The 27,809-nt window shown below is 41.2% G+C and overlaps 1 protein-coding gene across 5 annotated transcripts in view; it reads right to left on the bottom strand.

Moving 5' to 3' along the window:
• RSPH10B (radial spoke head 10 homolog B) overlaps positions 1-27,154 on the bottom strand; it is a 69,139-nt gene extending 41,985 nt beyond the window's left edge. For 2 of the 5 annotated variants that reach the window (XM_037815070.1, XM_037815069.1), the window contains exons 1-14: positions 27,127-27,154; positions 25,839-26,199; positions 19,945-20,020; positions 18,688-18,756; positions 17,322-17,495; positions 13,183-13,268; positions 12,384-12,504; positions 7,760-7,936; positions 6,705-6,864; positions 6,350-6,471; positions 3,217-3,406; positions 1,456-1,570; positions 371-450; positions 122-270 (exon numbers count right to left, since the gene is read on the bottom strand). In XM_037815070.1, coding sequence (XP_037670998.1) covers positions 122-270; positions 371-450; positions 1,456-1,570; positions 3,217-3,406; positions 6,350-6,471; positions 6,705-6,864; positions 7,760-7,936; positions 12,384-12,504; positions 13,183-13,268; positions 17,322-17,495; positions 18,688-18,756; positions 19,945-20,020; positions 25,839-26,092 — 1,773 coding nt within the window. In that variant the 5' untranslated portion in view covers positions 26,093-26,199; positions 27,127-27,154. The remainder of the gene's footprint in view (positions 1-121; positions 271-370; positions 451-1,455; positions 1,571-3,216; positions 3,407-6,349; positions 6,472-6,704; positions 6,865-7,759; positions 7,937-12,383; positions 12,505-13,182; positions 13,269-17,321; positions 17,496-18,687; positions 18,757-19,944; positions 20,021-25,838; positions 26,200-27,126) is intronic. The other 3 variants (XM_037815073.1, XM_037815072.1, XM_037815071.1) reach the window with 2 other exon arrangements.
• Between the last annotated feature and the right edge of the window lie 655 nt (positions 27,155-27,809).

The following is a 27,809-nucleotide window of genomic DNA, read 5'->3' as shown; positions in this document are numbered from 1 at the left end:
TGACCACCAAAATTCACCCCAGATTTTTACCTCATTTGCATATCATAGCTAGACTATCTTGCCTTTAATTAAAATCAAAATTCCTATAAACATAAAACCAGTATCAAACTTAAGAGATTACTTTCAACATCCAGAGGAAGTGCCTGATCTTCATCGTCAGCTCATACGGAGGACCTGCGTTTGGTCTGCAGTAATCTACGTAAATCTCCCAGCACTTATCAATGTAATTCATGGAATAGATTGTCCGCTGCTGCTCACTGAATAAGTTGCCTAAAATTATCGTGGAAAAATAAAACATTCAAAAAATGATTATAAGATTTATATTTTGAAAAAATGATGGTATGTATAATCCTATTGTTTTTATATTTACCTTTTACGCGGCAGGCATTTGGATGAATGTTCTCAGTCATCAGTTTTGTAAAACACAGAAAGAGCAATGGGCTTCTATTTCTATGATTAAAAAGTTGTCATAATTACTCCTCCCTCTAGGAAGTGGAACCTACTTCGCCCCTCCCTGAGTGTGGCGGGACTCAGTGACTTGTATATAACAAATAGAGAATGGAATGGGGAAAACAGTAAGTTTACAGCAGAGAAATCTGGCGGCCAGCACTTTAACCAAACAACCACCAGTAATAAGACAAATGGACGTCACGTGCACCCGGATACAATGTGATGAGAAGGACAGGTCATCTCTGTGGGCTTCTTTCCCAAAACCTGTAACCTCCACCTCATCAGGAGAAAACAGAAAACCAAAATTGAGGGGCACTGTACAAAATAACTGACAAGTATTCTTCACAAGTATCAAGATCATGAAAGACAACAAAAGTCTGAAAAACCATCACAGATTGTACGAGACTAAGACATGAGAGCAAAATGCAATGTGGGATCCTGGACTGGATCACGGAACAGAAAAGGGACACCAAGGGGAAAGCTGGGGAAATCCTCAAAGAGTGCGTACTTTCATTAATAGTAACAATGTTAATTCCTTGGTTTTGACAAATATGCCATGGTTATGTAAGAAGTTGATTTTAGGGGAAACTGGGAAAGGGTATATGGGAACTCTCTGGACTAAGAGACAACTCTTCTATAAATCTAAAATTATTTCAAAATAGTTCTTTAGTAAAAGATGAATTTTAATTTTGCTCTGAGAAAGACAGGATATTCTGGCCCAAGAAGAAGTTGGTTGTGACTATTTCTGAAAACAAAACAAAACAAAAAAAACTCCGAGAGCTACTTACAGTATGAAACATGACTCAGATCTGAAGGGTTTTCAAGGTTTTAATTTAGTATCTGGTGGCTTTGTGGTTAACATTTGTGGTAAACTTTTGTTTCTTGTCCTTCATTTCAAGTAAGTCAAAATAATAATGAATATAGAAGAGGACAACATTGTAACTGTAGTACAAGTTAGCTCTGCCTTCATCCTAACTGGGCTGATGGGGGGTCCAAAGTACTTACTGGTATTCTTTGTGATGAATATGGTAAGCCAACTGCAGGAGATAATTCAAAAATGTTCTCAAAAGTATTGTTGTAAATGGAGAATGAATTTCTTCAACTGGTATGTCATTATTGGCTAAAATAAGAAAATTGGAGTATTTTCTGAAACCTATTTTATTTGCTCCTGGTACACAATTCAAAGAACTGATTATGAAGGAGTACTTTTTTCCTAAATAATAGTATATAAGCATCCACCTAAAAATTAAGTGCTACACAAAAGGTCTCTATCTGGTCAGTTGACAAAAAAAGTGTCCTAATGTTTTTCAAAGTGGTTATTAGCCACGTTATGACTATTACTGTGGATTCTAAGTCTGCTTCAAGCCCTTAAGGTTGAAACAAAAGGGCATTTTTTCCTAATATTTTACCTATCAAGTAGATAGATTGAGGTTTTCTATTCTGCCTTCCAGGATTCCCCTGAAAGGAATGGCATAATGACTCTAACAATCTGCAAAGTTGTTAAATTTATTGCAGGAAATTTCTAATTTGAAAGCAAAACCAAGCCTACGACAAGTAACCACCTAAAAGCCTTTCCTAGATTATTCCAAGCCGTCCTTAATCCGTTCTGCTTCCGACCTGACAATTTCATAGGTTTTTACTATATATCAGGAGTGGACAAACTTTTCTATAAAGAGTGAGATAGTAAGTTTAGCATTTGTGGGCCAAATGGTCTCCATCACATCCACTCTGGTGTTGTAGCAAGAAAAGCCGCCAAAGGCAATACGTAAATAAACAGGCATGGCTGTGTTCCCATAATTTACAAAAACAGTTGGCACAGTATGACAAGCCCAAATCAACAGTAGTACTGAAAACCCTAAAGAATACCCTGGTCCCTATCTGAGACTCAATAAAGTTTCACTAACTAAGTTTATTTTTCAGAAACTTAAATCCTCCAGAATGTTCCTATGCCAGTAAGTCCCAAAACCCAGAGGCAACAGCCTCTTCAAGAACATCAACCAGATGCACCCCCCTTTCCCATAATGTTGACACCCTGTTTCAACATGAACAAGTTAGGGTGGTCACTGCCTAGACATCCCTGAAGATTGGGAAAGTGATTAAACTAGAAGAAGGGCTAGTAATAGACAAGATAGGATTTAACAAAGGATTACGAATACTGAAACACTATATAAATATACATTTTTTAGATGCTAGGGTATTAGATTTGCTAGAAGTAAAGAACTGAAATGGTGGAACTGTAACCCATAATAGTCTCTGAAATTTTCTCTATAGCTACTTGTTAAATTGTACTTTGAAAGTTATCACCTATCCACATATATATCTCACAATAAGGAAATAACTGAAACTATGGTACTGTAACCATAACATTCTTTGAGATTTGCTAACTACTTGTTAAATCACAATTTGAAAGTTATCACTTTTATGTGTATGTGTTCTATTCCACAATAAAAAAGATGAAAAAAACAGAAACAAAACCAAAACATAGGTGGTGGGCTAGAATGGCCCACAGGCTGTACTTTGCCAACCCTGCAAAAGATGGTCTTTGTTGTCTATTATTTCATGAGACTGTCTCCTCAAGGCTACTGTAAGCACCTTGAGAATAAGACCATATGCTAATTTCTGGAACACCTCTCTCAATATTTGCCTTGCCCACTCCCTCAGTGTTTCTTAATGAGTTCCAAGGTAACATGTGTTACACCATCTTTTAACCCAAAAGATGGTTAAAAGGTGTATTCCCGAGGTGTGAAGGACCTTGGGAATACTCACCATGTAATATCCTATCCATATCAGCAAGGGTTATTTTATGGTGATGAAATTTGCAATCTTTTAGAAATCTCCAGAAGTGAAGCTTTGTCATCAGAAAGGTATTATCTAGAGAGTGATCACATCCTAGGCTGCTGTAAAAGCTGTAGATTCTTCTTAATTCTGTAATATTTCTTAAGATAGCATATTCTACCTGTAGAGAAGAAAAAAACCACAAGTTAATCCCATCTAAAGAGAACAAAAGTAAAAGAAATAACACCTGTGGTCTAAAGTAAATGGGTAACACATGTAAAAGAACAGCATGGGCTAGCACATTGTAAGAGCTTAATACAAGATAAATACTGTCTACTCACCCCAGGTCAATAAAGTGGAATTTCTGATTAACGGTAAAAACACATACTGTTATCCGGAGAATGGAATTCCTTTCATGCTGCCATGTGACACTGTCCTATTGAATAGCAACCCTGTCCTATTTGAAAAGCAACGATAAAATTCTGTTGCCTACCAATCAATATCCCTCATGAACTCAGACGTAAAGTTCCTAGACAAAATACTAGTAAATTGGATCCAGCAATATATTAAAAGAATGATAAATTAACACCAAGAATAAACACCAAGGTTTGTTCTGGGATTGTAAGGCTGGTTCAACATTTGAAAGATAAATCAGAATTAATTGATAAATTAATATAATAGAGTACAGATAAAAAAATCACATGATCATATCCATTGATGCTTTTGACAAAACCTAACATCCATTCAAGAAAATGAAAAGACAATATTTGCAAATCATGTATCTGATAAGGGTCTAGTACCCAGAATATATAAAGAAATATTACTACTCAATAGCAAAATGGCAAACAAACTAATTAAAATATGGGTAAAGGTCTTAAATAGACATTTGTCCAAAGAAGATATACAAACGGCCAAAAGCACATGAAAAGATGTGCAGCATCATTAGTCACTGCATTAGGGAAATGCAAATCAAAACCACAAAGAGGTACCACTTCACAGCACTAATATCGCTATAATCAAAAAGTCAGCCAATAACAAGTGTTGGTGAAGATGTGGAGAAATTGGAACCCTTGAATATTGCTGGGAATGTAAAATGGTTCAGCCACTGTGGGAAACACTTTGACGACTCCTCAAAAAGTTAAACATAGAATTACCGTATGACTCAGCACTTGCACTGTTAGGTATACAGGTAAAAGAACTGAAAACAGGCACTCAAATATGCATACATGCATGTTCACAACAGCCAAAAGATGGAAACAATCCAAATGTCCATCAGTGGAACAGTGGATAAAAAAAATTGTGGTATATCCACATAATGGCTTTCAGCCGTAAAAAGGAATGAAGCACTGATACATGCTACAACATGGATGAACCTCAAAAACATTATGCTGAGTGAATGAAGCCAGGCACTAAAGGTCACATATTGTATGACTGCATTTCTATGAAAAAGGTTATCCACCGAGACAGAACAGAGATTGATGGCTGCCATGGGCTAAGAAGAAGGGAGAATGGGAAGCAACTGCTCAGTGAGTACGGAGTTTCTTTTGGGATGATGAAAATGCTTTGGAATTATATAGAGGTGGTGGTTGCACAACATTGTGAATGTACTAAATGCCACTGAACTGTTCACTTTAAAAATGTCTAATTTTATGTCACTTGAATTTTACCTCAATGAAGTAAAGAAGCATAGAACTAATATCATACTTTATGCTGAAAATCTGAAATAAGCAAAGTTCAAATTTATTAATTTCCTAACTTCCCTTTCTGACCCACTTTCACCTCCTAGTATTCTCCCCAGACCCTCTTGTCTTCATGCTGCCCGAGTTCCGCACACACACCAACCCTGTCCAGACAGTATCCCGCTCTCCACACCAGGTACTCCAGGCCTCACCCCTAAATGAAAAGGTCCGAGACTGTGAAGAGGAGCGTCCGGGGTCCCATAGAGACAGAAAAGCCCCACCGGGGCAGCCCACCCAGGCACCTGTAACTCTCATCATTAATTCTTTTTCTTCTTTTTTTTTTTTTGAATGCCAAAAAAAGTATATTTTGAAAAGAAAAAAACATACAGAGAAATACCCAAATAAATACTAACACCTTTATACATTAATATTACACATTCACTTCACATTAATGCAAGTATGTTTCAAACCTATGCACAGAAAAAACTGAAAAGAGAGTCAAAAGATTGTTTATCCAGGTGGAGATTCTGTATTTTTTTACATTGTCTACCTGTATCATTTTACTACACCTTTGTAATTAGATAAACTAAGAAAGCTTCTGATTTTTAACAATCTTGCAGCAGATGTAGTAGATAATACTAGGAGAGCTTGAATTAAATGGAGGCACAAGAAAGACCATGGGGGGTTGGGGTGGGGTGGGTGGGGCCTGGAGAAAGTCATCACTTTGAGGCCCCAAGGACTCGGCTGAGGGTGCCATGAGGAAGCGAAAAAGGGCAAAGATGCTTTGCAATTGTGAAGTGTTGTTGCTTCTCTTACAGTAAACCACCCAGCAGAACAACAGACAGCATCTTCAGCAACAATTTCCCAGAAGAAACAAACGAAGCCTCAGTCAAGGCAGGGGCCATGATACGAAAATGTCACTTGGTGCCCATGATTTGCACGATGCTAATCAGATGGGGTCTGGGTCCACATAACCACATGAAATCAGCCTGGAGTCTCGTGTCACTGTGCAAATTCTTTCTCTCTCTCCTCCTCCTCTCCTCTCCTCTCCTCTCCCCTTCTCTCTGCATGCAGAAATCCTTCCTAATGATTTCTAAGGGTTTGAAGTTCCCTTGAGCCCTAGTGGCCCATAAAAATCCCTATAGTGCCGGTGGCCCCAGCTCGGCCTTCAGACTGCCAGAATGTGAGCATGGCCTTGAACCTTACCCATTCTGAGTGACTCATGAGCCCTCCCCCTCTGGGCTTCTGTTTCTCATAAAGCCAGCTCACTCACGGGTGCCTTGCAAATTCAATGGGATGAGATGATATATGTAAAGCATCTCTCAGGCACATAGGAAACACTCAATGTATGGTAGAAATTACCAACTGAATTTTCCCAGGACTATGACGTTTTTGTTAGTATTTAAGCTTAAATTACAAATTTTCAAAATACAAAAGGTTTTTACCTGTTTCTTTTCTTCTGGTCGGTCTTTCTCAGGGTACATGTACAGCAACAAGTTTAGATCCAGTTCGATGCTTGATCCTAACATGGAATTACTTTCACTGCCATCAAGCTTTCTGATAATTTCTAGAAAATGAAGGCAAATATATGGAATAATTGTGAAAAGCAACGTCAAAAGTTTTCAATGTTATGTCAAAATGCCTTGCTACAAATGTATGATAGATGAGTATTGAAAACCTACTAAAAAAGCAGTTACTCACAGGAAACGTCTGTTTCTGAACTATTAGGTGTGTTTTAGGAGTGGCCACTATGGATAATATAGACTAATTGTTGTCAAGTGACAGCTGAATGGCCCCTACCAGCGCTAGTGGCAGATCTCTGGTTGCTGCTCCTGAGGATGGCTGGTGAAGGGAGGTCCAGCGGACTTGTTAAATCAGTTTCAACACCTGGAAACTCTGCTATGTGGTCATTGCAAAATGGGCCTTCATACACACGCCCATTCTTGAAAGTTAATCGGCCCTGCAGAGAGAAAAAATAACTTTTTGAAGTTTAGGAAAAGTGTTCTTAGAAAAACATTGCTAAGTGGGCCTCAGTCTTTCAAGGTTTGGAGTTTTTTACTTGTTTGTTTTCTTTTAAGATATATATACTTGGTCACGTAAAATCAGGCTAGAGTCTCATGTCACTGTGTAAATTCTTTCTCTCTCTCTCCTCCTCCTCTTCTTCCTCCTCCTTGTCCTCCCTTCTTCTCTCTCTGTATCTGCCCCAGAACCTCTGCCCAACTTTCAGTGCCTCTAGGTCATAGGCTGTGTCTTATTAAACTATGCGAGTGACCAGCAGAGGGCCCAACACAGAAAAGGGACCCTCCTGATAACCAGTTACTGGCTCAGAGGCGGGCAAATGACCCAACTGAGCTCACTGAAATGGAAGACATTGGTGGAGAGCTTCTCAAAGAAGAGTTACTTCTTTCCTTCTAGTTGGCGTAGCAGGTGGATGTGAAGCCTGGAGCCACCAGCAGCTGTCTTGAGCTCATGATGAAGGGGCAGTGCAAGCGGGGAGCTCATGTGGAGGGAGACAGGGTGGACAGATGGGAGAGAAATCAGGTGCTCACCAATTTCCTGAATCAGCTCAAACCAGAGGATCACATTAACCTTTATCGTTTATGGCAGATTAGGCTCTATTTTCTGTTACTTGCAACCAAAAACACCCTAACACACACCCACATACACATACCTGCCCCACGGAAGTAATTTAATTTCTAATTAAATACCCTCTAAATATATAGGAAATGATGCCATGATGGAAGCTATTTTAAATTCATGTAATCATCTTAACAAAACAAAGTTATCCTATGCAAAATGAATATTACAATTTACTACCTAGAGAATGACATACCTTTAACCAGGTCTATACTCACCATGCCATGTTTTTTGTTGGAAACCCATTCTCCCTCATACATGGCTCCACTGGCATAGTAAAACTTTCCACGTCCATGACGATTTCCATTTACAAATTCACCTACGTATTCATTTCTCAAAGGATATTGGGATTTAGGGATTCTCTTTAGAAACCATGTGTGCGTTCCAAAGCCATTCTAAAAAGAAAGCACACTGCCACCAGAAATGTTCAAACTATTTCCTCTTTTTACCTGAAATCGTTTAAATGAGGTATGATTCAAATACAATGACTAATTTGAAGGAGCAGCATGGTGAGGTGAAAGGAACATGGACTTGGGGGTCACATGGACTCAGGTGCAGCCTGAGCTCTGCTACTTTCTAACCAATCTTTTGACCTAAGCAAGTTAAATTAAGCCCTCTGGGGTCTGCATCTGTAAAATGGAAATAATACCGACCCTGTAGGTTGGGTGTAAAGATTGAAGATAGCATATATAAAATGCCTGGCTTGATAATAATTCTTTTAATTATTATTTTAAACTTTCTTTTTAAAATATAGATGGATAAAACTACCCCCTCCTCAATCCCACTTTCCAGAGGTAAGCACTAGTTGGGTTTGGGAATCCATCCATAATTTTCCCAGGTACATACAATCATACGTACTATGTCAACATATTATATGCACATATAAATATATGCATAATTTTTTCAACAATAGGATATTTCTGTGTATACCATTTTGTAACTTTTATGTTAAAAGTATATAGTGGATATATTTTCATGTCTATACACAAAGATCTATCTCATTTTTCAAAACAGCCAAATGAAGTTCCATTGTGTGTCCTCACCTCAATTTATTCAACCAATCCCCTATTAGCACACATTTAGATTATTAAATTTTACACTATTGGAAACAGCACTATGGTGAACATTCTTGAACATACATCTTTGTGCAACTGTCCAACTAGTTTCTTAAGATGAATTCTAGAAGTGGGGTTGTCAGCTGAAAGAACATGCACATCACACAAATTGAAGATGTTTGTACCCATTGCCAGACCACTGGGATTCTGGTACAGGTAAAACAACTGGCTCTCTGGGGGAAAGAAAAAGTGTGTGTGTGTATACATATATATGCACTGAAGCTGCATGAAGAAATTAAGATTTCCAATTAAGATAATGATATGGGTAAATATAAATACCAGTACTTCTGTATTTTTCATTTTTAACCCTACCTTTTACTTCCTACAGAATCTAAAAGCAAATGCATAAAATGTAATGATAAATCAATGGCTTTGGACTCATAATGTATATGAGATAAAGTGACAAAAATTACATAAAGTTTGGGGGCTGGAGGGGTTTGGGAACATAGCTCATGTAAGCTATTGAAACTATTAGGTTGGTGTCAAAGTAAACATGATTGTTATAGATTGAGGGTGTTAAATTTAAGCCACATGGTAACCAAAGAAAATGACAGACAATATGCAAGCTCAAAGACACAGAAAATAGCCTGTACAGTTACCAGGGGTGGGGGGAAGGGGTAATGGAGAACTAATGCAAAAGGAGTGGAGGGTTTCTGTTTGGGGCAAAGTTAAGTTCTAGTGTTGATGGTGGTGAGGGCACCACGGCACTGGGACTATGATTAATCCACTGAAAGGTGTGCCTGGCAGGGGTTGGGATGGGAAGATTTATGTTGTTTATATGTTTCCACAAATGAAAAAAAAAAAAAAGGAAGAGAAACTAAAAAGTAAGTTAAATAATATAGGGGATTTCCACCCCGTAATGATCCTCAGCATCTCCGATCCTCAGTAACCTAAGGGACTCCGTGCTGTCTCAAGGCCCCCTCAGACCTGTCCTTAGGTCCCTTGGGGACGGGCCCCAACACCTGCTCCACAAGGTACACAGCTTCTCCCTCTCCTCCCTGTGTCCTACTGAGGTTCGTGAAAGCCAAATGCACACCCCCAGTCCCCACTCTCGCTTGACCGATGGCATAGTCCCAGCCCGATGCTGAAGGCAGAGGCTCCTGGTGCGCGGTGCCCTCTGACCAGCTTCCCCGGGGGGCCCTGCGAGGCCGGCCGCTCCCCTCTGGTCTAGGACCCGTGAGGACTGGTAAACTTTCCCTCCATGTGTCTCCGGTGTCCCTTGTCCTTGCCGCGCCAGACCAGCCATATGAAAAGCCTTTCAAGACAGACATCGTGACCCTTCAATATGATGCACCAAGGACATTTCATTTTTGTGAAATTCTTGCCAAAAAGCCATAACCTAACTCCAATCATGAGAAAATATCAAACCAATAAAATTTAAGGGCATTCTACAAAATAACTTATCAGTAATTTCCTAAAGTGTAAATGCCATAAAAGGCGTTTAACCAATAAATGAAATGCAGTGAGGATTCCTGGGCAGGCTATTGGGACAGAGACAGGCAACAGTGGAGACATGGAAAATTTGGTGAGATGTGAATAAGGTCTAGAGTTTAATTAATGATATCGCACCAATGTTACTTTCCTTTTATTGATAAGGAATTGCAATTGTTCTTTAAGTCTAAAATTATTCAAAATAAGTTTAAAAAATAACAATAATAGGGTGATATATGGGAACTCTATTTTATGCATGATTTTTCTGTAAACCTACTTCTCTAATAAGTTTTTTAATTAAAAAATGAATTAAAAATTTTAAGTTAACAATATATTGTGTATTTATGCAACCTTATAAGTGAAATATACAACAATAGCAGAAAGGAGGGGTAGGAAGAATTGAGAATATCCTATTATAAAGCCATTACAGTACAAGTGAAGAGGTATAATATCTGATTAATTAAAAATGTATATTGTCAATAGGACAATCATTAAAAATAGTTTTTTAAAAGTGCTTTACAAAATAAGTCAATGTTGAAAATAAAATGGAATAATAAAAAATACCCAATTAACCCAAGAAGGCAGAAAAAGAAGAAAGAACAGATTAAACAAATAGATAACAGCTACCAGGATGGCAGATGTAAATCCATACATCAATAATCACATTAAGTGTCAATAATCTAACCACACTAATAGAGCAACTGTGAGACTGGATTATAAAAAGCAAGACCTAACTATATGTTGTCTACAAGAAACCCACTTTAAATATAAAGACACAGATAGATGAAAAGTAAAAGGATGAAAAAAGACATACCATGCAAATATTAACCAAAAGAAAGCTATAGCAGTTATATTTATATCAAACTGTACTTTATCAGATAAAGTATAAAGAGGAACATTACCTAATAACAAAGGGATTACTTCTCCAAGAAAACATAGCAATCATAAATATGTATGCACCTAACAACAGAGCTTCAAAATATATGAAACAAAAACTGACAGATCTGAAAGGAAAAACAGACAAATCTACAATTACACATGGACACTTCAATAGTAGTCTCCCCAAAATTGAAAGAATAAGCAGACAGAAAATTAGTAATGATATAGAAGACCTGAGTAACAATATCAACCAACTTGACCTAATTGACATCTACAGAACATTTTGCCCAACGAAAGGAGTAATACATAGAATATTCACCAAGACAGACCATATTCTTGGGCATAAAAAAAAACCTCAACATGAACTGAAATCATGCAAAGTACGTTCTCTAACTGCAAGAGAATTAAAAAAATCAATAACGGAAAGATACTGGAAATCAAACACTTCTAAATAACCCATGGGCTAAACTGGACGTCACAAAGAAATTAGAAAATATTCTGAACTAAACAAAAATGAAAACACAATATATTAAAATTAGTGGAATAGAGTTAAAGCAATACTTAGAAGAAGAAGAATAAGAAAAAGTGCTTGTATTAGAAAAGAAGAAAGGTCTCCAGTAATCTAAGCTTCCATTTTAAGACTCTAGGAAAAGAAGAGCAAATTAAAGGAAGGTAAAACAAAGAGCAGTTATCAATTAAATTGAAAAGAAAAACCTCAGAGAAAATAAATGAAACTAAAAGCTGGCTCTTTGAGAAGATTAAACAAACTGATGTGCCTCTAGAGAGACTGACAAAGAAAAAAGTGCAAAACACAAATTACTAATATCAGGAGAAAGAGAACATCACTACAGATCCTATAGACATTAAAAGGATAATAAGGAAATATTATGAACAACTTTATGCAAATAAATTTAACAATATAGAGGAAATGAGAAAATTCCTTGTATAACACAAACTTCCAAAGCTCACTCAAGAAGAAATAAGCTGAAAACAACTGAATTTATAATCAAGTCCTTTGAACAAAGAAAACTCCAGTCCCAGATGGCTCCCCTGTCATATTCTACTAAACAGTTAAGGAAGAAGTAATACCAATTTTACAAACTCTGCCAGAAAACTGAAGGGAAGGGAACACTTCCTAACTCACTGCATGAGGTCAACATCTCCCCAGTTATTAAAACCTGGTAAAACACTGTAAGGAAAAACTGCTGTAGGTCAATATCCCTCATGAAAACAGATGCCCACCAAATTCCCAACAAAATATCAGCAAACTGAATCTACCAACTTATTAAAAAGGATAGTATCATTATGACCAGATAGGTTTTATCCCAGGAATGCAAGGTTGGTTCAACATTTGAAAATCAATCAACGTAATATCCAACATATCAACTGACTATAGAAGAAAAAAGTCACACGGTACCTGGATTCCCTTCTCCCAATGGCCAGTGTATTCTTCATTTGTCGTCAGCCACCGCATCCTTCCTTCCCCATGGCGCATATTGTTTTCCCACTGTCCTTCATATATATTCCCAGATTTGTAACTAGGAAAAAAAAAACAGATTAAAAACAATTATCTCGTAAACAACATTTACTTTTTAAAACTTTCTGTTGGACTTTCTCCCTGAATGCCCTTTAAGAAAACCCAACATTTGTGCCTGTACAATCTTCACTGTATTTAAATTCAGGGACAGACATGTTTTGTAAAAATAATCATCTTGGGGATTAGAATAAATTACTTTGTTAAATCTTCTGATTGTTTAATAAGGTGACAAAGTGAATACAAGCAGGTTTTTAAAAATCCTTTAAATAATTCTCTATAGTATTGTTTCTAATTACCTAATATTTTGCCCCCAAATATCCTTAGAATATTTCACTCCATCTGTTCAATCTATTAATCAAGCAAATGTGTCAACATTCTCCAGAAAAGATACAAGTAAGCAAATGATTGAGATTCATGATTAATATACAGAACAAAGAAAGTCCATTTCTACATGTAACAAAGTGAAACAGCATTAGACATCATTTAATACTGTTTTTCTAAATTTTCCAGTAGAATATTTTCATCATTTGGTGATTACATTGGGGTCAAGTTAAATTTTCCACCTGCTTACACAGGCGATCTGTGATGTCTGCTCCTTATCTTTAAATAGCCTAACTGAGCACTGGTGAAGCCCACAAGCACGTGCCACCCACACCCCAACGGTGCCAGCCACACCTACCATCTGATTCCCCAGCCCTTTTTGAGGTTGTATACCCAGTCTCCCTCGTACCATGAAGTGCCCTCTTGATTGTAGTAAATGGAGCCCTAAAGCAAATAATAAGACTTTTAAAAATCAACCTCCATAAATCAAATTTGTATTTTATTTAAAGACAAAAACAAATGAACTTAAGAAGTGTAAATTATGCAGAAGTCAATGCCATACTTAAGCAAGATACAAAGTCCATGTTATGCTCTGGTTTGCAATCAAGAAAACTGTAAAGACTCTATCAAGGGAGAGTAAGACAATGTCCCAAGGCAATTAGTCATTAATAACAACATGCCATCTCAAGGCCTGGCATGGCCACATCCAGTGTATGCTTCAGCAACCACTGAAGTACCTCAAAATCCTGCTTTGCTATCATCTAAACTGAATAGCAGCACCTTCCATATAACAGAAGGTCACTGTCTTTAATGTACAAAACCCTTTTGCTTTATCCATTTTGATATCTTACTTATATTATTGCCTCAGAGTATAAGTGAATGCAACGTGGCCTTTTTTTTTTTAATTCAGTTTTACTGAAATATATTCACATACCGTACAATCATCCATGGTATACAATCAACTGTTCACAGTACGATCATATAATTATGCATTCATCACCACAATCTATTTCTGAACATTTTCCTTACATCACAAAGAATCAGAATAAGAATAAAAAATAAAAGTAAAAAAAGAAAACCCAAACCATCCCTCCCCATCCCACCCTAAAAACCCATTTAGTTTTTGTCCTCATTTTTCTATTCATCCATCCATACACTAGATAAAGGAAGTGTGATCCACAAGCTTTTCACAATCACACTGTCACCCCTTGTAATCTACATTATTATACAGTCATCTTCAGGAGTCCAGACTACTGGGTTGGAGTTTGGTAGTTTTAGGTATTTACTTCTAGCTATTCCAATACATTAAAACCTAAGAGGTATTATCTATATAGCGCTTAAGAATATCCACCAGAGTGACCTCTCGACTCCATTTGAAATCTCTCAGCCACCGAAATTATTTTGTCTCATTTTGCATCCCCCTTTTAGTCAAGAAGATAGTCTCACTTCCATGATGCCGGGTCCAGATTCATCCCCGGGAGTCATATCCTGCATTGCCAGGGAGATTTACACCCCTGGGAGTCGGGTCCCAACACGGCCTTTTCTTGATGATGCCTGTTAGGGATTGGCGCTAGCCTCTGTGCCAACAGATATGGATCTTCATTGCACGGCCTCAAACTGCTTGCTTTTCCACTTGTTTTTTCTCTCTCTCTCTGTGTAGATGAGATTTCCTATCTTCTTTGTCATTATCAGGCTAACTTCATTGGTCTTCCAGCTGCCTACATGTCCATGTCTAGAAATCACCTTCCCCAATCCCTCCAATTTGTCTCCACTGTTCTGCTGTGAGCCAAAAAAAAAACAAAAACAAAAACAAAAAACCGCAACTCAACCCAACATGACAGTCTAGTTCTGGATAAAGGAGGCTAAGGTGGTCTCCGTGAGGCCCTTGAATAAAGGGGGAGCAGAGTGGCTGGAGATGTCAGCGTGCTCAGGCCAGGTGAGCCCACGTGCCCCGGCTAACCCTTGCCTATCTCTGTTAAGGAAGAAGGTTGGACTAGGTGTCTAACTCCCTTTGCAGCTCTAAAGTCAGATTTTCTTTTACGCAGAGGCTGTGGAAATCCACCTTGGTTTCTCAGAGGCATTTTGGCTTATTTCCAATAACTGTGGCATATCTCTCATGAAAGGAATTTTCATTCCAGTTTTATCCCATCCGGTAGTTCTATTTATAAGGGAAATCATCACACAGACCAGGGCCCCACCAAAGTAAAACAGAAGACGAATTTCATTTTCTGTGCTGTTAGGGTAAAAAGACATCTTTAGGCAGAATTCACAGATTACTTAGGGCTGGTCCCAGATCTGCTTCTCCCCTTAACCTCGCCTTCTGCGGAACACTCCTTGGGTTGGAGGCATTGATTTCTGTGACATTCTAAATAATTCATCTGACTCCATTTACTATTGTGATTCTGACAATTGTATCTTAGTAGGAAATTATAAATCAATTAAAAAAAAAAAAAAAGGAGTCCCCAGTTGTTTAAGAAACCACACATGAATGTCGGGCACAGTGGCAGGCTTCAGGAAAGTAACAGCAGACAATACCCTCCTCCAGTGACACATTCTAACCTATTAATGCTCAACCTGTTATGATTATAATGGTAGACTTTTCCTTTTCTCATGACATTTGCTAAAAAAAATTGCTACAGTATTTTATCCTATACAAAGGCCAAATATCAAAAATAGCAGCCTTAGTTAAACGTGAGTATACTCTACATTGCTGGTGGGAATGTGAAATGGTGCAGCCATTGTGGAAAAGTTTGGTGGTTCCTCAGAAAGTTAAACACAGAAATACCATATGACCTGGCAATTCCACCCCCAGGTATAAACCAAAGAGAATTGAAAACAGGGACTTGAATGAATCCTTGTGCATGCATGCTTGTTAAGCATAATTCACAATAGCTAAAAGGTGGAAACACCCAAGTGTCCATCAAGAGACAAACGGATAAACAAAATGTGGTCCAGGCATACAATGCAATATTATTCAGCCATAAAAGGGAATGAAGTTCTGATCCATGCTACAACATGGACAAACCTCATGAACATTAAGTGTGAGAGAGTGATAAAAGGTCACATATTATACGATTCCACTTATATGAAATGCCCAGAATGGGTAAATCCATAAAGATCAAAAGCACACTGGTGAAAAAAGAGTTCAGACTTCAATTAGAGATATGAATGAAACAGATATGGTTAGGACTAAGGTAAATCAGAATACAGGGTAAATGATGATATTCTCTGTATTTTAAAACCCAACTTCTGTGTGAGACCAAAGGAAGAGCTTTTTATTTTGTCCAAAATTTTAATTTTCTGTAGCATACTATCTAACTTAGCCTGTCTGTTAAGTATCTCTTTTGTTGCTCAGATGTGACCTCTCTCTCTCTATGCCAAAGTCTGCAAATAAACTCACTACCTTCCCTCCTTTGTGGGGCATGACTTCCAGGGATGAGCCTGGCCTGGCATCATAGGATCGACAATGCCTTCTTGATCAAAAGGGGGAAAAGAAATAAAATAAACTTTTAGTGGCTAAAAGATTTCAAATAGAGGTGAGAGGTCATTCTGGAGGTTACTCTTATGCAAGCTTCAGCCAGATACTGCAAATTGCCACAGTATTCCAAGCCCCAACGAACAATATTCCTGAAAACCCTAAAAAAGTACCTTAGGTTCTATCGAAAACCCTATAAAAGTTTTACTTATTATTTTTTCAGACTCAAAGCCTCCAAATTGTTCCTATGCCAGATAAGCCCTGAAACCCAGAGAGACCAGTCTCTCCAAGAACACCAACCAGTTTCTTTCCTCTACCCCATAATGTCAACACCCCTTTTCAGCATGAAGAAGTTAGAAAGGTCATTGCCCAGATATCCCTGAAGATTGAGAGAATGATCAAATGAGACGGAGGAGTTGTAACTGAGAAATTAGGATTTAACAAATGATTATGAATACTGAATCATTATACAGATATTTCTTTTTCGTTTCTAGTGTATTAGAATAGCCAGAAGGAAATATCTGAAACTGTTGAACTGTTATCAAGTAGCCTTAATCTTTGATAATGACTGTATAGCTATAAAGCTTCTATCGTGTGACCGTGTGATTTAAAAACCTTGTGACTGACACCCCCTTCATCTAGTGTATGGTTAAATAAGTACCAAAAACATGAAGAAAAAAAAAGCAGCACATTGGTGGTTACCAGGGGATGAGATGTGGGTGTGGGTAGGGGAATGGGGAGAAACTGCCCATTCCAAATGGGTAAGGGGTTTTATTTTGGGGTGATGAAAATGTTTTACAACTAGATAGAGGAACAACACTGTGAATGCACTAAATGCCACCGAATTATTCCCTTTTAAAATGGTTAACTTTATGTTACGTGAATTTCACCTCAGTTTTTTAAAATGGTGAAACTACCCTTAGCAGCCCCCCACTTCGCACCCTCGGTGTCATACAGTCTGTCCACAGAGAGGACTCAGCCACGCGGCTGCCTTTTGGGAACCCCAGGTCTGCCTCACCTACCTTCCCGTGTCTCCTGCCGTGGCACCAGTGGCCGATGTAGGACACAGGCTGGGTGCTGCATTTGAACATACCAAACCCGTTCCTCATGCCGTTGATGACTTCCCCTTCATAGGTGCTGCCATCCGGCCACGTGTACAAGCCGTGGTTCATGGGGATGTTCTTCACGAAGTCCCCCTAAAGCAAAATGGTCCTAAGAGTGACAGCGGGAAGGCAGCAGGGAGATGCCTAATCATGGTGGCTATGTTCCAGACCCCTCCCTGGCTACGGATACTACTACTCTGTCTCCACCCATGGGAAACCCTTGAACCCTCCTTCCCCACTTTCCTTGGCTCCATTTCCCATCAGCTCTCACTACACTCTCCCCTGGGAGAAGCCCAGCAAAATAAATGATCAGAAGGCTGTGTAGACTGAGCTCCAGGAAGCACAGCTGATGACTTGGACAAGTGATGGCTGCCAGTCCTGACCTTGGGAACTTTTTTTAAAAAGACATTCTTGAAACCTGCCTCTGAGAAGACTAATTCACTGGGGTCCAAAGGTCTCTCTGGGAGAGTCTGATGATCTGCCAGGCTTAGCAGTCATTGAGGTAAACCCTTCTTTCTGCCTGTGGTTCATCAAAATACTCTGCAGACATGGCCTAACAGCCTGCCCAAAGACACCTTCTAGAGAATCTGCTCTGCTCCGGCCAGGGTATCTGCTGAGTGGGGAGCTTGCAGCACAATGCAGTGGCCAGCCAGACAGCCTTCAGACTCACTTCCAAGAATCTGAAGTCAGTGGAGGCAGCCAATCAGCTGGGAAAAGGGGACAGACGGTGCAGCCTGGCCAGCAAGAGAGCAGTGGCCTGACCACCGGCCAGAAACCACGAGGGCCAGCTGACTGCCTGAAGATGCTGCGGTGGGAGCCCAAATCCCAACCATAGATCCTCCAACTGGGCTGGTGCAGGCAGTTTTGTACCTGCAACCAAATGCCCCCACCCAAGACTGCATGGAAGTCCAGAAACAAAAGCCCAGAGGAGACAACGGAAAATTGCCACTAACGATCAGAAACCTAAAATGCAAGTCACTGGCTGGAAGTATATAATAAACTATTTGTGGTTTTTAAAAATAGGAAGGGCTACAGGAAGGTGTGCTTGTCCATGCACAGAATATACAGAAGAGCCCGGAACCTCTACATGGGCAACAGCAGTCTCCAGAGGTCCGGTGTAGTCAGGAGTTACTTTTTACCTTTCCCCTTAGTCTTTGGTTCTGTGATTTTTTTTTTTAATGCATGTGCTGAATTACTTTTTTTGTAAATAGTATATTTAATCGTGGACTCCTGACCATTAATATTCATAATTACATTGGCACCTATAATCTAGAACAGGCTTTACCTCGTATTTCAATCCATCAGCCCAGATGTAAGTCCCTTGTCCATGCATAAGCCCTTCTGAGAACATACCCTTCGAAACAAAACAACAACAGTGAAATCCCTTAGAATGTAGTTGTTTACTTTACACCACAACTGCCAACCCGGTTTCACTCCTCGGACTGGGCCTTATTCTCCCTGATGAATGCACGAAGACACATGTCTACGCAGCAGGCAATGTCAGCAGAGCACTATTCCAAGTTGGCACTGCACTCCGGTCCGTCTTGTTATAAAAAGGATCTGAGGAGGGGCCCCAAAAATTTCAATTCTCTGAAACTGACCCCAGATGGTTAAAAAAAACGAGCTGCAAATTCAGTCCAAGCCTTCCTCCCTAATTAAGCTATAGAAAACTCTACACTTCAAAAGACTTCATATACTTCTGGTTTTGCCTTTCAACATCTAAGCATTCTTTTTTAATTAGTAAACTGGATACACTTGATTAAAACCATGATCTACACAATGGCCAAAAGGTGGAAACAACCCAAGTGTTGTTTTGTTGTGTGAAATTTCACCTCCATAAATTATTTTTTAGAAAACTATTATCTGAACATCAGAAATTATTTCATTTATACATCTCACTTTCTGTTTTCCCTTACTGGGACACCTGACAGGTTGTCAGTATAGTTAAAAGTACTTCCATTTACATTTAGAGGGTCTATTGTTTACGCATAGGAACTAATCACCAGAACCGCCAATACCCTGACTGTCTAAATGCAGGGGAAACAATAGTCATTCCCCATTCTTTCTCAGAAACACCTTGTAAGTTGCAGAGTAGGTGAAGGAGAGAACCAAGAACAAACTGAGTCTATAAATAGTGCCCTAACTCAGTGGTTCTCACATTCCACCATGCGCCAGAATCACCAGCAGGGTTTGTTGAACCAGATTGCTCCGTTACTGGAGGTAACGTAAAATGGGGCAGCTGCTGTGGGAAAGTTTGGCGGTTCCTCAAAAAGCTAAACATAGGATTATCATATCACCTGGTAATTCCACTCCTAGGTATATTATACCCAAAGAATTGAAAACAAAAATCTAAAATGACCACTTTAGTTATACTGAGCCATGTTTTTTACCTTAAATACAAAATCATGGCTCAAAATAAAATCAGCAGGAAGTACTTCCAATTTCTTTTGAGTAATCAGTAGACTTCACTGCATACACAAATCTACAACTGTCACCCACATCTTCCTCTCTGCCCTGTCAGCTCCCAAAACATATCACTCACGTGGTAGGTACAACCTCCTTGAAAGACCGCGAAGCCTTCTCCCTCATACAAACCACGGACTTTTTCCCCTTCATAGCTGCAAAGAAATAAAGTTCAAGATAACGACTGATGTGAATAAACCTGACCGACGTGGGTTAAGTATATAATTAACATCAATGAAGAGGTATAAGTAATATGTCACACTCACTCATTCACTCAACAAACACTCCCCCCACCCCAACCCCATGTCACTATGTATGTGCCTCTTCCATGTACTGGGTGCAGAGCTGAGAACAAGCCTGGAAGCCCCTGCCCTTGGGAGCTTAGAGTACAATGAGGGGAGACAGAAAACAAACAACAACACAAGTGAACAAGGTAATTCCAGATCATGTTCAAATTCTGTGGAGTGATCAGGTCCTGTGGCTGATCGTCTGCAGGCGATAACGCTGAAGGCCTCTGTGAGGACATGAGATTCACACTGAGACCTGCAGGATGTGAAACAGGTGGCCGTGAGAAGAACTCTGGGAAGGGGATACCAAGCAGAGGGATCCACAAGTGCAAAGGCACCGAGGCAGAAAAGAGCCTGACATCTCCAGTTCAGCAAACAGAAAGGAGAGCCGTGAGTTGGACAAGACCAGATTTATCCCTTAAAAAGATCACTCCAGCAGCTGTGGGGGACTAGATTGTGGGGAGACAAGTTAGGAGGCTATCGCAGCTGTTCAGTGGGGGCAAGATAACTGCTGGGACGTTAGCTGTAGGAGTGGAGAGAAAGGGGAGGTGTAGATACATTGTGGACATGGAGCCAAAAGGGCTTGCCGAGGGGCTGGCTTTGGGGAACGGAGGAATCAAAAACAGCACCCCGACTCTGAGCCCAGAACTGGATGGATGCTGAGAGGCGATGTGTGATTTAGCACCCCGCTCATCTCCAGGCTCCCCAGGAGATGAGGTGACAATCAAATGGAACCTGTGATAGCCCTGGCCAAACTGGGCTCAGTCCAAGAACCCAAGAAGTGTCTACGTCAGAAAACGTATGAACGTAATACATTAATACATCATGTATAACTAACTTATACATTATATATTAGCAAGTTAAAAAAGAAAAAACATGTTTGTAGCAAGATGCCAAAGAGGTATGTGATAAAATTCAGCTATCATTTCTAAAAATATTCTAAGTAATGGTATAAAATGAGGAAACCACTTAAACATAATACAGTCTATTTATGAATGAGCAACAGCCAAGATGGTTTTTAAGAGTGAAATAATTCCATTATCATCAGGAAGATGAACGGGATGTCTGCGTTTAACACCATTACTCATATCATCTTATAGGTTCTAGTTGATGCAGTAAGTCAAGAAATGAAAACGTAAATGTGCCGGTTTGAATGTATTGTGTCCCCCAAATGCCATTGTCTTTGTAGTTTTGTGGGGCAGACGTTTTTGGTGCTGGTTGGATTTGCTTGGAGTGTGCCCCACCCAGCTGTAGGTAATGATTCTGATGAGATGTTCCCATGGAGGCGTGGCCCCGCCCATTCAGGGTGGGCCTTGATCAGTGGAGCTATATAAATGAGCTGACTCAGAGAGAGGAAACAGAGTGCAGCTGGGAGTAATGTTTTGAAGAGGAGCAAGCTTGCTATAGAGGAACGTCCTGGGAGAAAGCTGTTTTGAGGCCGGAGCTTTGGAGCAGATGCCAGCTGCCTTCCTAGCTAACAGAGGTTTTCCGGACGCCATTGGCCATCCTCCGGTGAAGGATTGCTGAGGTGTTACCTTGGACGTTTCGTGGCCTTAAGACTATAACTGTGTAGTGAAATAAACCCCTGTTTTATAAAAGCCTATCCATCTCTGGTGTTTTGCATTCCACAGCATTAGCAAACTAGAACAGATTTTGGTACCAGAAGTGGGGTGCTTTTGCTGCTGAATTTGCAAATACCAAACATGCTGGAACGGCTTTTTAAATGGATAATGGGGAGTTTCTGGAAGAGTTGTGAGGAGCTTGACAGAAAAGGCCAAAACTGCTTTAAAGAGACTGTTTGTGGAAATATGGACTCTAAAGATACTTCTGATGAGGCCCTGAGCAGAAATGATGAATGTGTTGTTGTAAACTGGAAGAAAGGTGATCCTCGTTTTAAAGTGGCAAAGAATTTGGCAAAATTGAGTCCTGGTGTCAGATGGAAGGAAGAATCTGGAAGCAATAACCTGGGATACTTAGCTGAGGAGATCTCCAGACTACAAGTGGAGGACGTACCCTGGCTTCTCCTTGCAGCTTATAGTAAAATGCGAGCGGAAAGAGATAAATTTAGAACTGAACTCTTGGGTTCAAAGAGACCAGAAGCTGATGGCTTGGAAAATTACGAGCTTCCAGGGGGTGGAATCGCAGAAGCTACAGCCCAACATGAGGATGTAACCAAACATGGAACCCAGCCGCCATTTCAGTACAAGCCAAGATTGGAAAAGGAGTTAAGCAGAAAGGATTTGTGGAAAGTCCTATTGTCTGATGGCTTTGACCCCTGCGTGCTTCATGCAAAGCCAACAGAATTTTTGCGAGATCTTTATAGATGGAGCCATTGCCGGTCTGGACTGGAGGAGACAGACAAGGAAAAAATTAAAGGAAAAATCTCTTCAAAGACAGAGCCATGGAGGTTGAGGTCTGGAGTCAGGAGGTCTGGGGCTGGGAGAGCGGAGCAGCCCACATGCATGGAAAGGGTGAGTTTGCCCTGGAGGTCGAGGCTGGGCTTTCCACCTCGATGCTCTGGAAGAGTTTTGCCACCTCAGGTCCCAAAGAGGGCGGAGCACATTCCCAGGGAATTGGGGAGAGCCTGGCTGCCACCACACTGTTCTGAAGGGGTTGAGCGTGTGCCCCGGAGATGGAAGGGAATCCAGGAGCTGCCCCGATGTTTGAGGAGGGTGGGGCCAAGAAGGTGGTCTCCCCAATGTGTGGATATGTTGGAGCACTCACCCAAGCATTTGGAGAGGAAACAGCTGCCAAAAAGGCCCTTGGGAAGGGTTAGACTCCCGCTCTCTCAAGCCCCAAGGATGCAACGTTGTTCTGTTAATGGCTCTCACACTTTGAAATCTAATGGAGTTTGTCCTGCGGGTTTTAGGAACTGTTTTGCTCCTGTTAACCCTGTTTTCTTCACTGTTTCTCCTTATGGCAATGGAAATGTTTATCCTATGAATGTCTCTCCTTTGTATATTGGGAGCACATAACTTGTTCTTAGTTCACAGATCCACAGCTAAAGAAAAATTATGCATTAGGACTGACCATGCCTAAATTGATTTTGATGGGATTTTGTACTTGACTATTGTTACTGAGATGATGTAAGTTTCTGTGATGTTGTTGTGGGATGGATGTATTTTGTATTTGGAAAGTAATGGCATTTATCTCCCCTCACCCCGACACCCATTGTTCTAGTTTGCTAATGCTGCAGAATGCAAAACACCAGAGATGGATAGGCTTTTATAAAACGGGGGTTTATTTCACTACATAGTTACAGTCTTAAGGCCACAAAGCATCCAAGCAATCAGGTACCTTCACCGGAGGATGGCCAATGGCGTCCGGAAAACTTCTACTAGCTAGGAAGGCAGCTGGCATCTGCTCCAAAGCTCCGGCCTCAAAACGGCTTTCTCCCAGGACGTTCCTCTCTAGCAAGCTTGCTCCTCTTCAAAACATCACTCCCAGCTGCACTCTCTTTCTTCCCCCCGAGTCAGCTCATTTATATAGCTCCACCGATAAGGGCCCACCCTGAATGGGCAGGGCCACACCTCCATGAGAACATCTCATCAGAATCATTGCCCACAGCTGGGTGGAGCACATTCCAAGCAAATCCAACCAGCACCAAAAACGTCTGCCCCACACAAGACCACAAAGATAATGACATTTGGGGGACACAATACACTCAAACCGGCACACCCATGCACGGTCCCATGTGCTCTCTGCCAGGGTCCTCCTCCCAGCTGTGCTCCACCCTTCAACTCCTATGGTTCCCATGTTCGATCAGAACCGACCTTCCCTAAACTAACCCAGCATGCCTCAATGACACTCGGCTCTGCATTCCCTCTAAAGATAGCACATCTTAGAACATAATGATATACTGCCTATTTAGACCATATGTCATGCTTTTTAATATCCCTCGATGGTGCCCAGCCTGGAGCTGGTACATAGCAGGTCATTAATAAATACCTGCTGAGAGCACTCAACTGAGCACTTTACAAGGCCCAAGGGCTGGCGTTTCATATTCTGGGTGAATCTCAGCCACTGGGGATTTTCAGTCTGGTGGCAAAGATAAGACCTATAAACAAATTCCAGTGATACGTAATAGAAAGTAAGAGGTACGGTAAAAGGGCTTTAAAGGTTATTAAAGAAATTTTGAGAAAAGTTTCTTCCTACTGGGAAGAATTAGTGGAAAAGGTTGGACCTTGAAGAATGGGTAGGATTTGGTCATGCAAAACGAGTAACATTCCAGGGAAGGTGATCTTTGTTGGCAAAAGACTGGAACATCTGGAATTCGTAGGGAGCAGTCTGGCTGGGATCTTGTGTTTGGGAAGAGAAAGGTAGACTGGGGCTGAAGGGTCAGGAGAAGGAGTTTTATTCTGTAGCTAACAGAAGGAAATGAAAGGTTTCTAAAGAAGGGGAGTATGGTAGCCGTCCTCCCAGTGACCCTCGGGATTCTCCTTCCTGGCTTTCTCGGTCCTGGGAACCACCCCACAGTGAACAGGGCTGACTGGGGTAACCACCAGGATGTTGCAGAAATGACAGTGTGGCTTCCGAGACTAGGTAATAAATGACACAGCAGCTTCTGCTGTTCTCTCTTGGACCACTCACTCTGGGGGAAGCCAGCCGCCATGTCACGAGGACACTCGCACAGCCCTCTGGAGAGGTCCATGTGACAAGGAACTGAGGCGAGGCCTCTTGTCAATGGCCACGGGAAGGAGCCACTTTGGAAGTGGATCTGCCAGCAGCTCTGGTCAACAGCTTGACTGCACCCTATGACAGAGCCTGACCCAATACCACCCAGCTAAGTGGCTCCCAGATTCCTGACCCCCAGAAACCATGGGAGGTAATATTTGTTTTAAGCTGCCTAGTTTTGGTATAATTTGTCCCATAGCAATAGATAACTGATACAGGGAGTGATGTGAAAAGAGCGATGTACAGCGGGCCTGGGGAGAGACACACTTAGGAATCAAGGTCAATAGCCCAGTCAAGAGGAAATGAAGACTCCGTGAACAGGAAAAAGGAGTAATGGGAGAAACAGAGAAGAACAACAAATAGGAAAGGCACCAGGGAGGAGGGGGAGAGTCCTAAGTCTTCAGGTCTGTTTATGAAGCATGATGGTGTTGCCCTTACAGAAATAGAGAACAGTGGAGGAGAAGCAAACCGCCAGGAGAGAAATAAGAACTTCAGAGGAAACTTCTATAGTGGCTATTCTAATATATTTTCCCCAATTAAGAACCTGAGGCTCAGAAAGTTTCAGTAACGGGCTTGATGTCATAGTCAAGACTCAAATCCAGATGTTCTTACTTTTGGACATGGGGAGCTTGAAGTCCAGTGGAGGTGTTCGTGAGGGAGTTAAAATCTTGAATGTGAAACTCTAGGAGAGAACAGTGCTAAAGAAATCAATTTTGAGAATCATCTAGGGAGATAGTCAGTAAAGCTACACCAAGAGAAGAGATGCCAGGAGAGACAGAACAGAGAGTAGGCTTGCAGAAGAACAGTGAGCTTGGCAGATGCAGCCCCCGGAGGAGAACTCAGGGCAGCAAGACCAACACAACCCTGAGACACGGCTCCAAGGGGCGGCCCTGTCCCGAGAGGGAAGAGAAGTGCTGTGATGAAGATTAAAATCCACAAGTCATATGTTTGACAAAATTTCAAAAAATGACTGATTCAGAGTCCTAAATGCTATTTCACCCATTAAAATCACCTTTCCACGATGAGTTTGGTCAGAACGGGCTCTTCATAGTGAGTAGCATCTTCATTTCGCCGGTTCTCTTTTTTTGAATCTCTTTTGGGTCCTATTTTGTTGAGATGTGTTTCCAACTGTGGGATACCACTTGGGGAACTCTCTGGCCTGGGGGTGTTGCCATCTTTAGAAAACTCTGGATAATCAGAGAGAGAGGAGGGAGAGCGGGCAGACTTATCTCCTTTTTTGTCGGCTTTTTTCTTTTCTTTCACCATTTCCTTTAGAAGACAAAGTTTACTTATATATAAATAAATATATATATATATCTCAAATGATTCCTTTGGTCGACAGCTGTTTGTTTCAGAGCACTGATGAGTTTTATCTGAAAAATAAAAATTATGTCTCCAAATACTTGTTTTCACTTGTAGCTGACTTCAGCTTTACATTGCATCAATACCATTCTCCTCCTAAAACCTGAAAAATTAATAAGTATTGCCAATTTATAAAAATAATACAATTTCCATATTGCTTTGGCTGTTCCTTTTTTTTTAAATTGGAACCACCTGTCTAACATTACTTCCTTCCAAAGTGTTCCAGTAAGAAGGGGAACCCAATAGATGACAAATGGCTACTTAACCTCTAAGATCCTGCATGCTGCCAATTCACACTTGAAAAGCCCCTCTCTTAAAATGTCAACCTAAAGTGCCCACAAGATAGCTGCAGGCTCCTTTTGCCACTTAACAGCTGTGTTTCCTTGGATAAATTACTGTTAAGCTTCCTCGGCCTCAGATATCAAATAGAAATAACAGTGCCTTGTCTCATCGTAAGGATTAAATGATACGATGCTCAGAAATAAAGTATAGGATACGACACACAGTCAACGCTCAATAAATGAAGTGATTATTTTATGTCACTTTGCTGGTTTTGAAATCACTGGTGGGCCACTCCCTAACAACGGAACTCACTGTTATAACACACCTCTTCTGTGCCAGACAAGAAACAATGTGCTAATAATTTGTCCAAGGCCGCAAAGCTGAGGAGCCGGCTTCCAAAGCCATGGACGTCTGCCCCTCCCACCCCGGCCCCACTGAAAGGATCCCAGTGTGTTGCAGGACGCAGAGGGCCGGGCGAGGTCTGGCCCATCCGCCTGGGCCCACAGGCGCGTAGTGGGCCTCGGGCTCCCCACAATTCCTTCCCCTTTAAGGCCCTCCTTGCCCATGGCGTGCATGCTCCGGTCCTCGGAGGCCGAGTCTGGATCTGGACCTGGCAGGAAGGTCCCTGAGGCGCTGGGACCCGAAGGGTCGCTCACCTTCTCTGCCTGCACCCGGCCGCCCTGTCCCGGGTCCTGGCCCGAGTCCGGTATCCAGGCAACCGCCGCCGCCGCCGCCCCGCCCCGCTCTTAAAGGGGCCGCCTCGCGGCAGGGCTCAGCCTGAAAAGCAGCGGAGCACTGGCTGTACAGCTGGATGCACGCGACCTGGGTAATCCCAGCCGTGCTAAATGCTCGGTGGCCCCTCGCAGCACGTTTCTTCACTGTGAAACAGGAATAACTCATGCATTAGTTGTCCACTGCTGTCCCAATTGGAATTAAACCACACAAATTTATTTTCTCACAGTTCTGTAAGTCAGAAGTCCCACGGCGCTGGCTCCTTCCAGAAGCTCTAGGGGAGAATCCATTTCTGTGTCTTTTCCAGCTTCTGGAAGCCTCCTGCCTTTCTTGGCTTGTGCCCCTTCCCTCCACTTCACAGCTGAGCACACGGTGGCATTTCTCTGAGCCAGCTGGGAAAGGTTCTCCACTTTTAAGAGCTCATATGATCAGATTGGGCCCACCCAGATAACCCAGAGTGATCTCTGCATTTCAAGGCCCCAGTTTAAACACATCTGCAGAGCCCCTTCTGCCATGCGCAGTATCATGTGACGACTTCACAGGTTCTGGGGTTGGGTGTGGACGTCTTCTGGGGGACACTGTTCTGCCAGCCACAATTCCTAGATTA

Source organism: Choloepus didactylus, chromosome 21, assembly GCF_015220235.1.
Source record: "Choloepus didactylus isolate mChoDid1 chromosome 21, mChoDid1.pri, whole genome shotgun sequence".
Classification (NCBI taxonomy): domain Eukaryota; kingdom Metazoa; phylum Chordata; class Mammalia; order Pilosa; family Megalonychidae; genus Choloepus; species Choloepus didactylus.
Note: the sequence above shows the minus strand (reverse complement) of the source record. Positions and strands in the feature narration are given on the sequence as shown.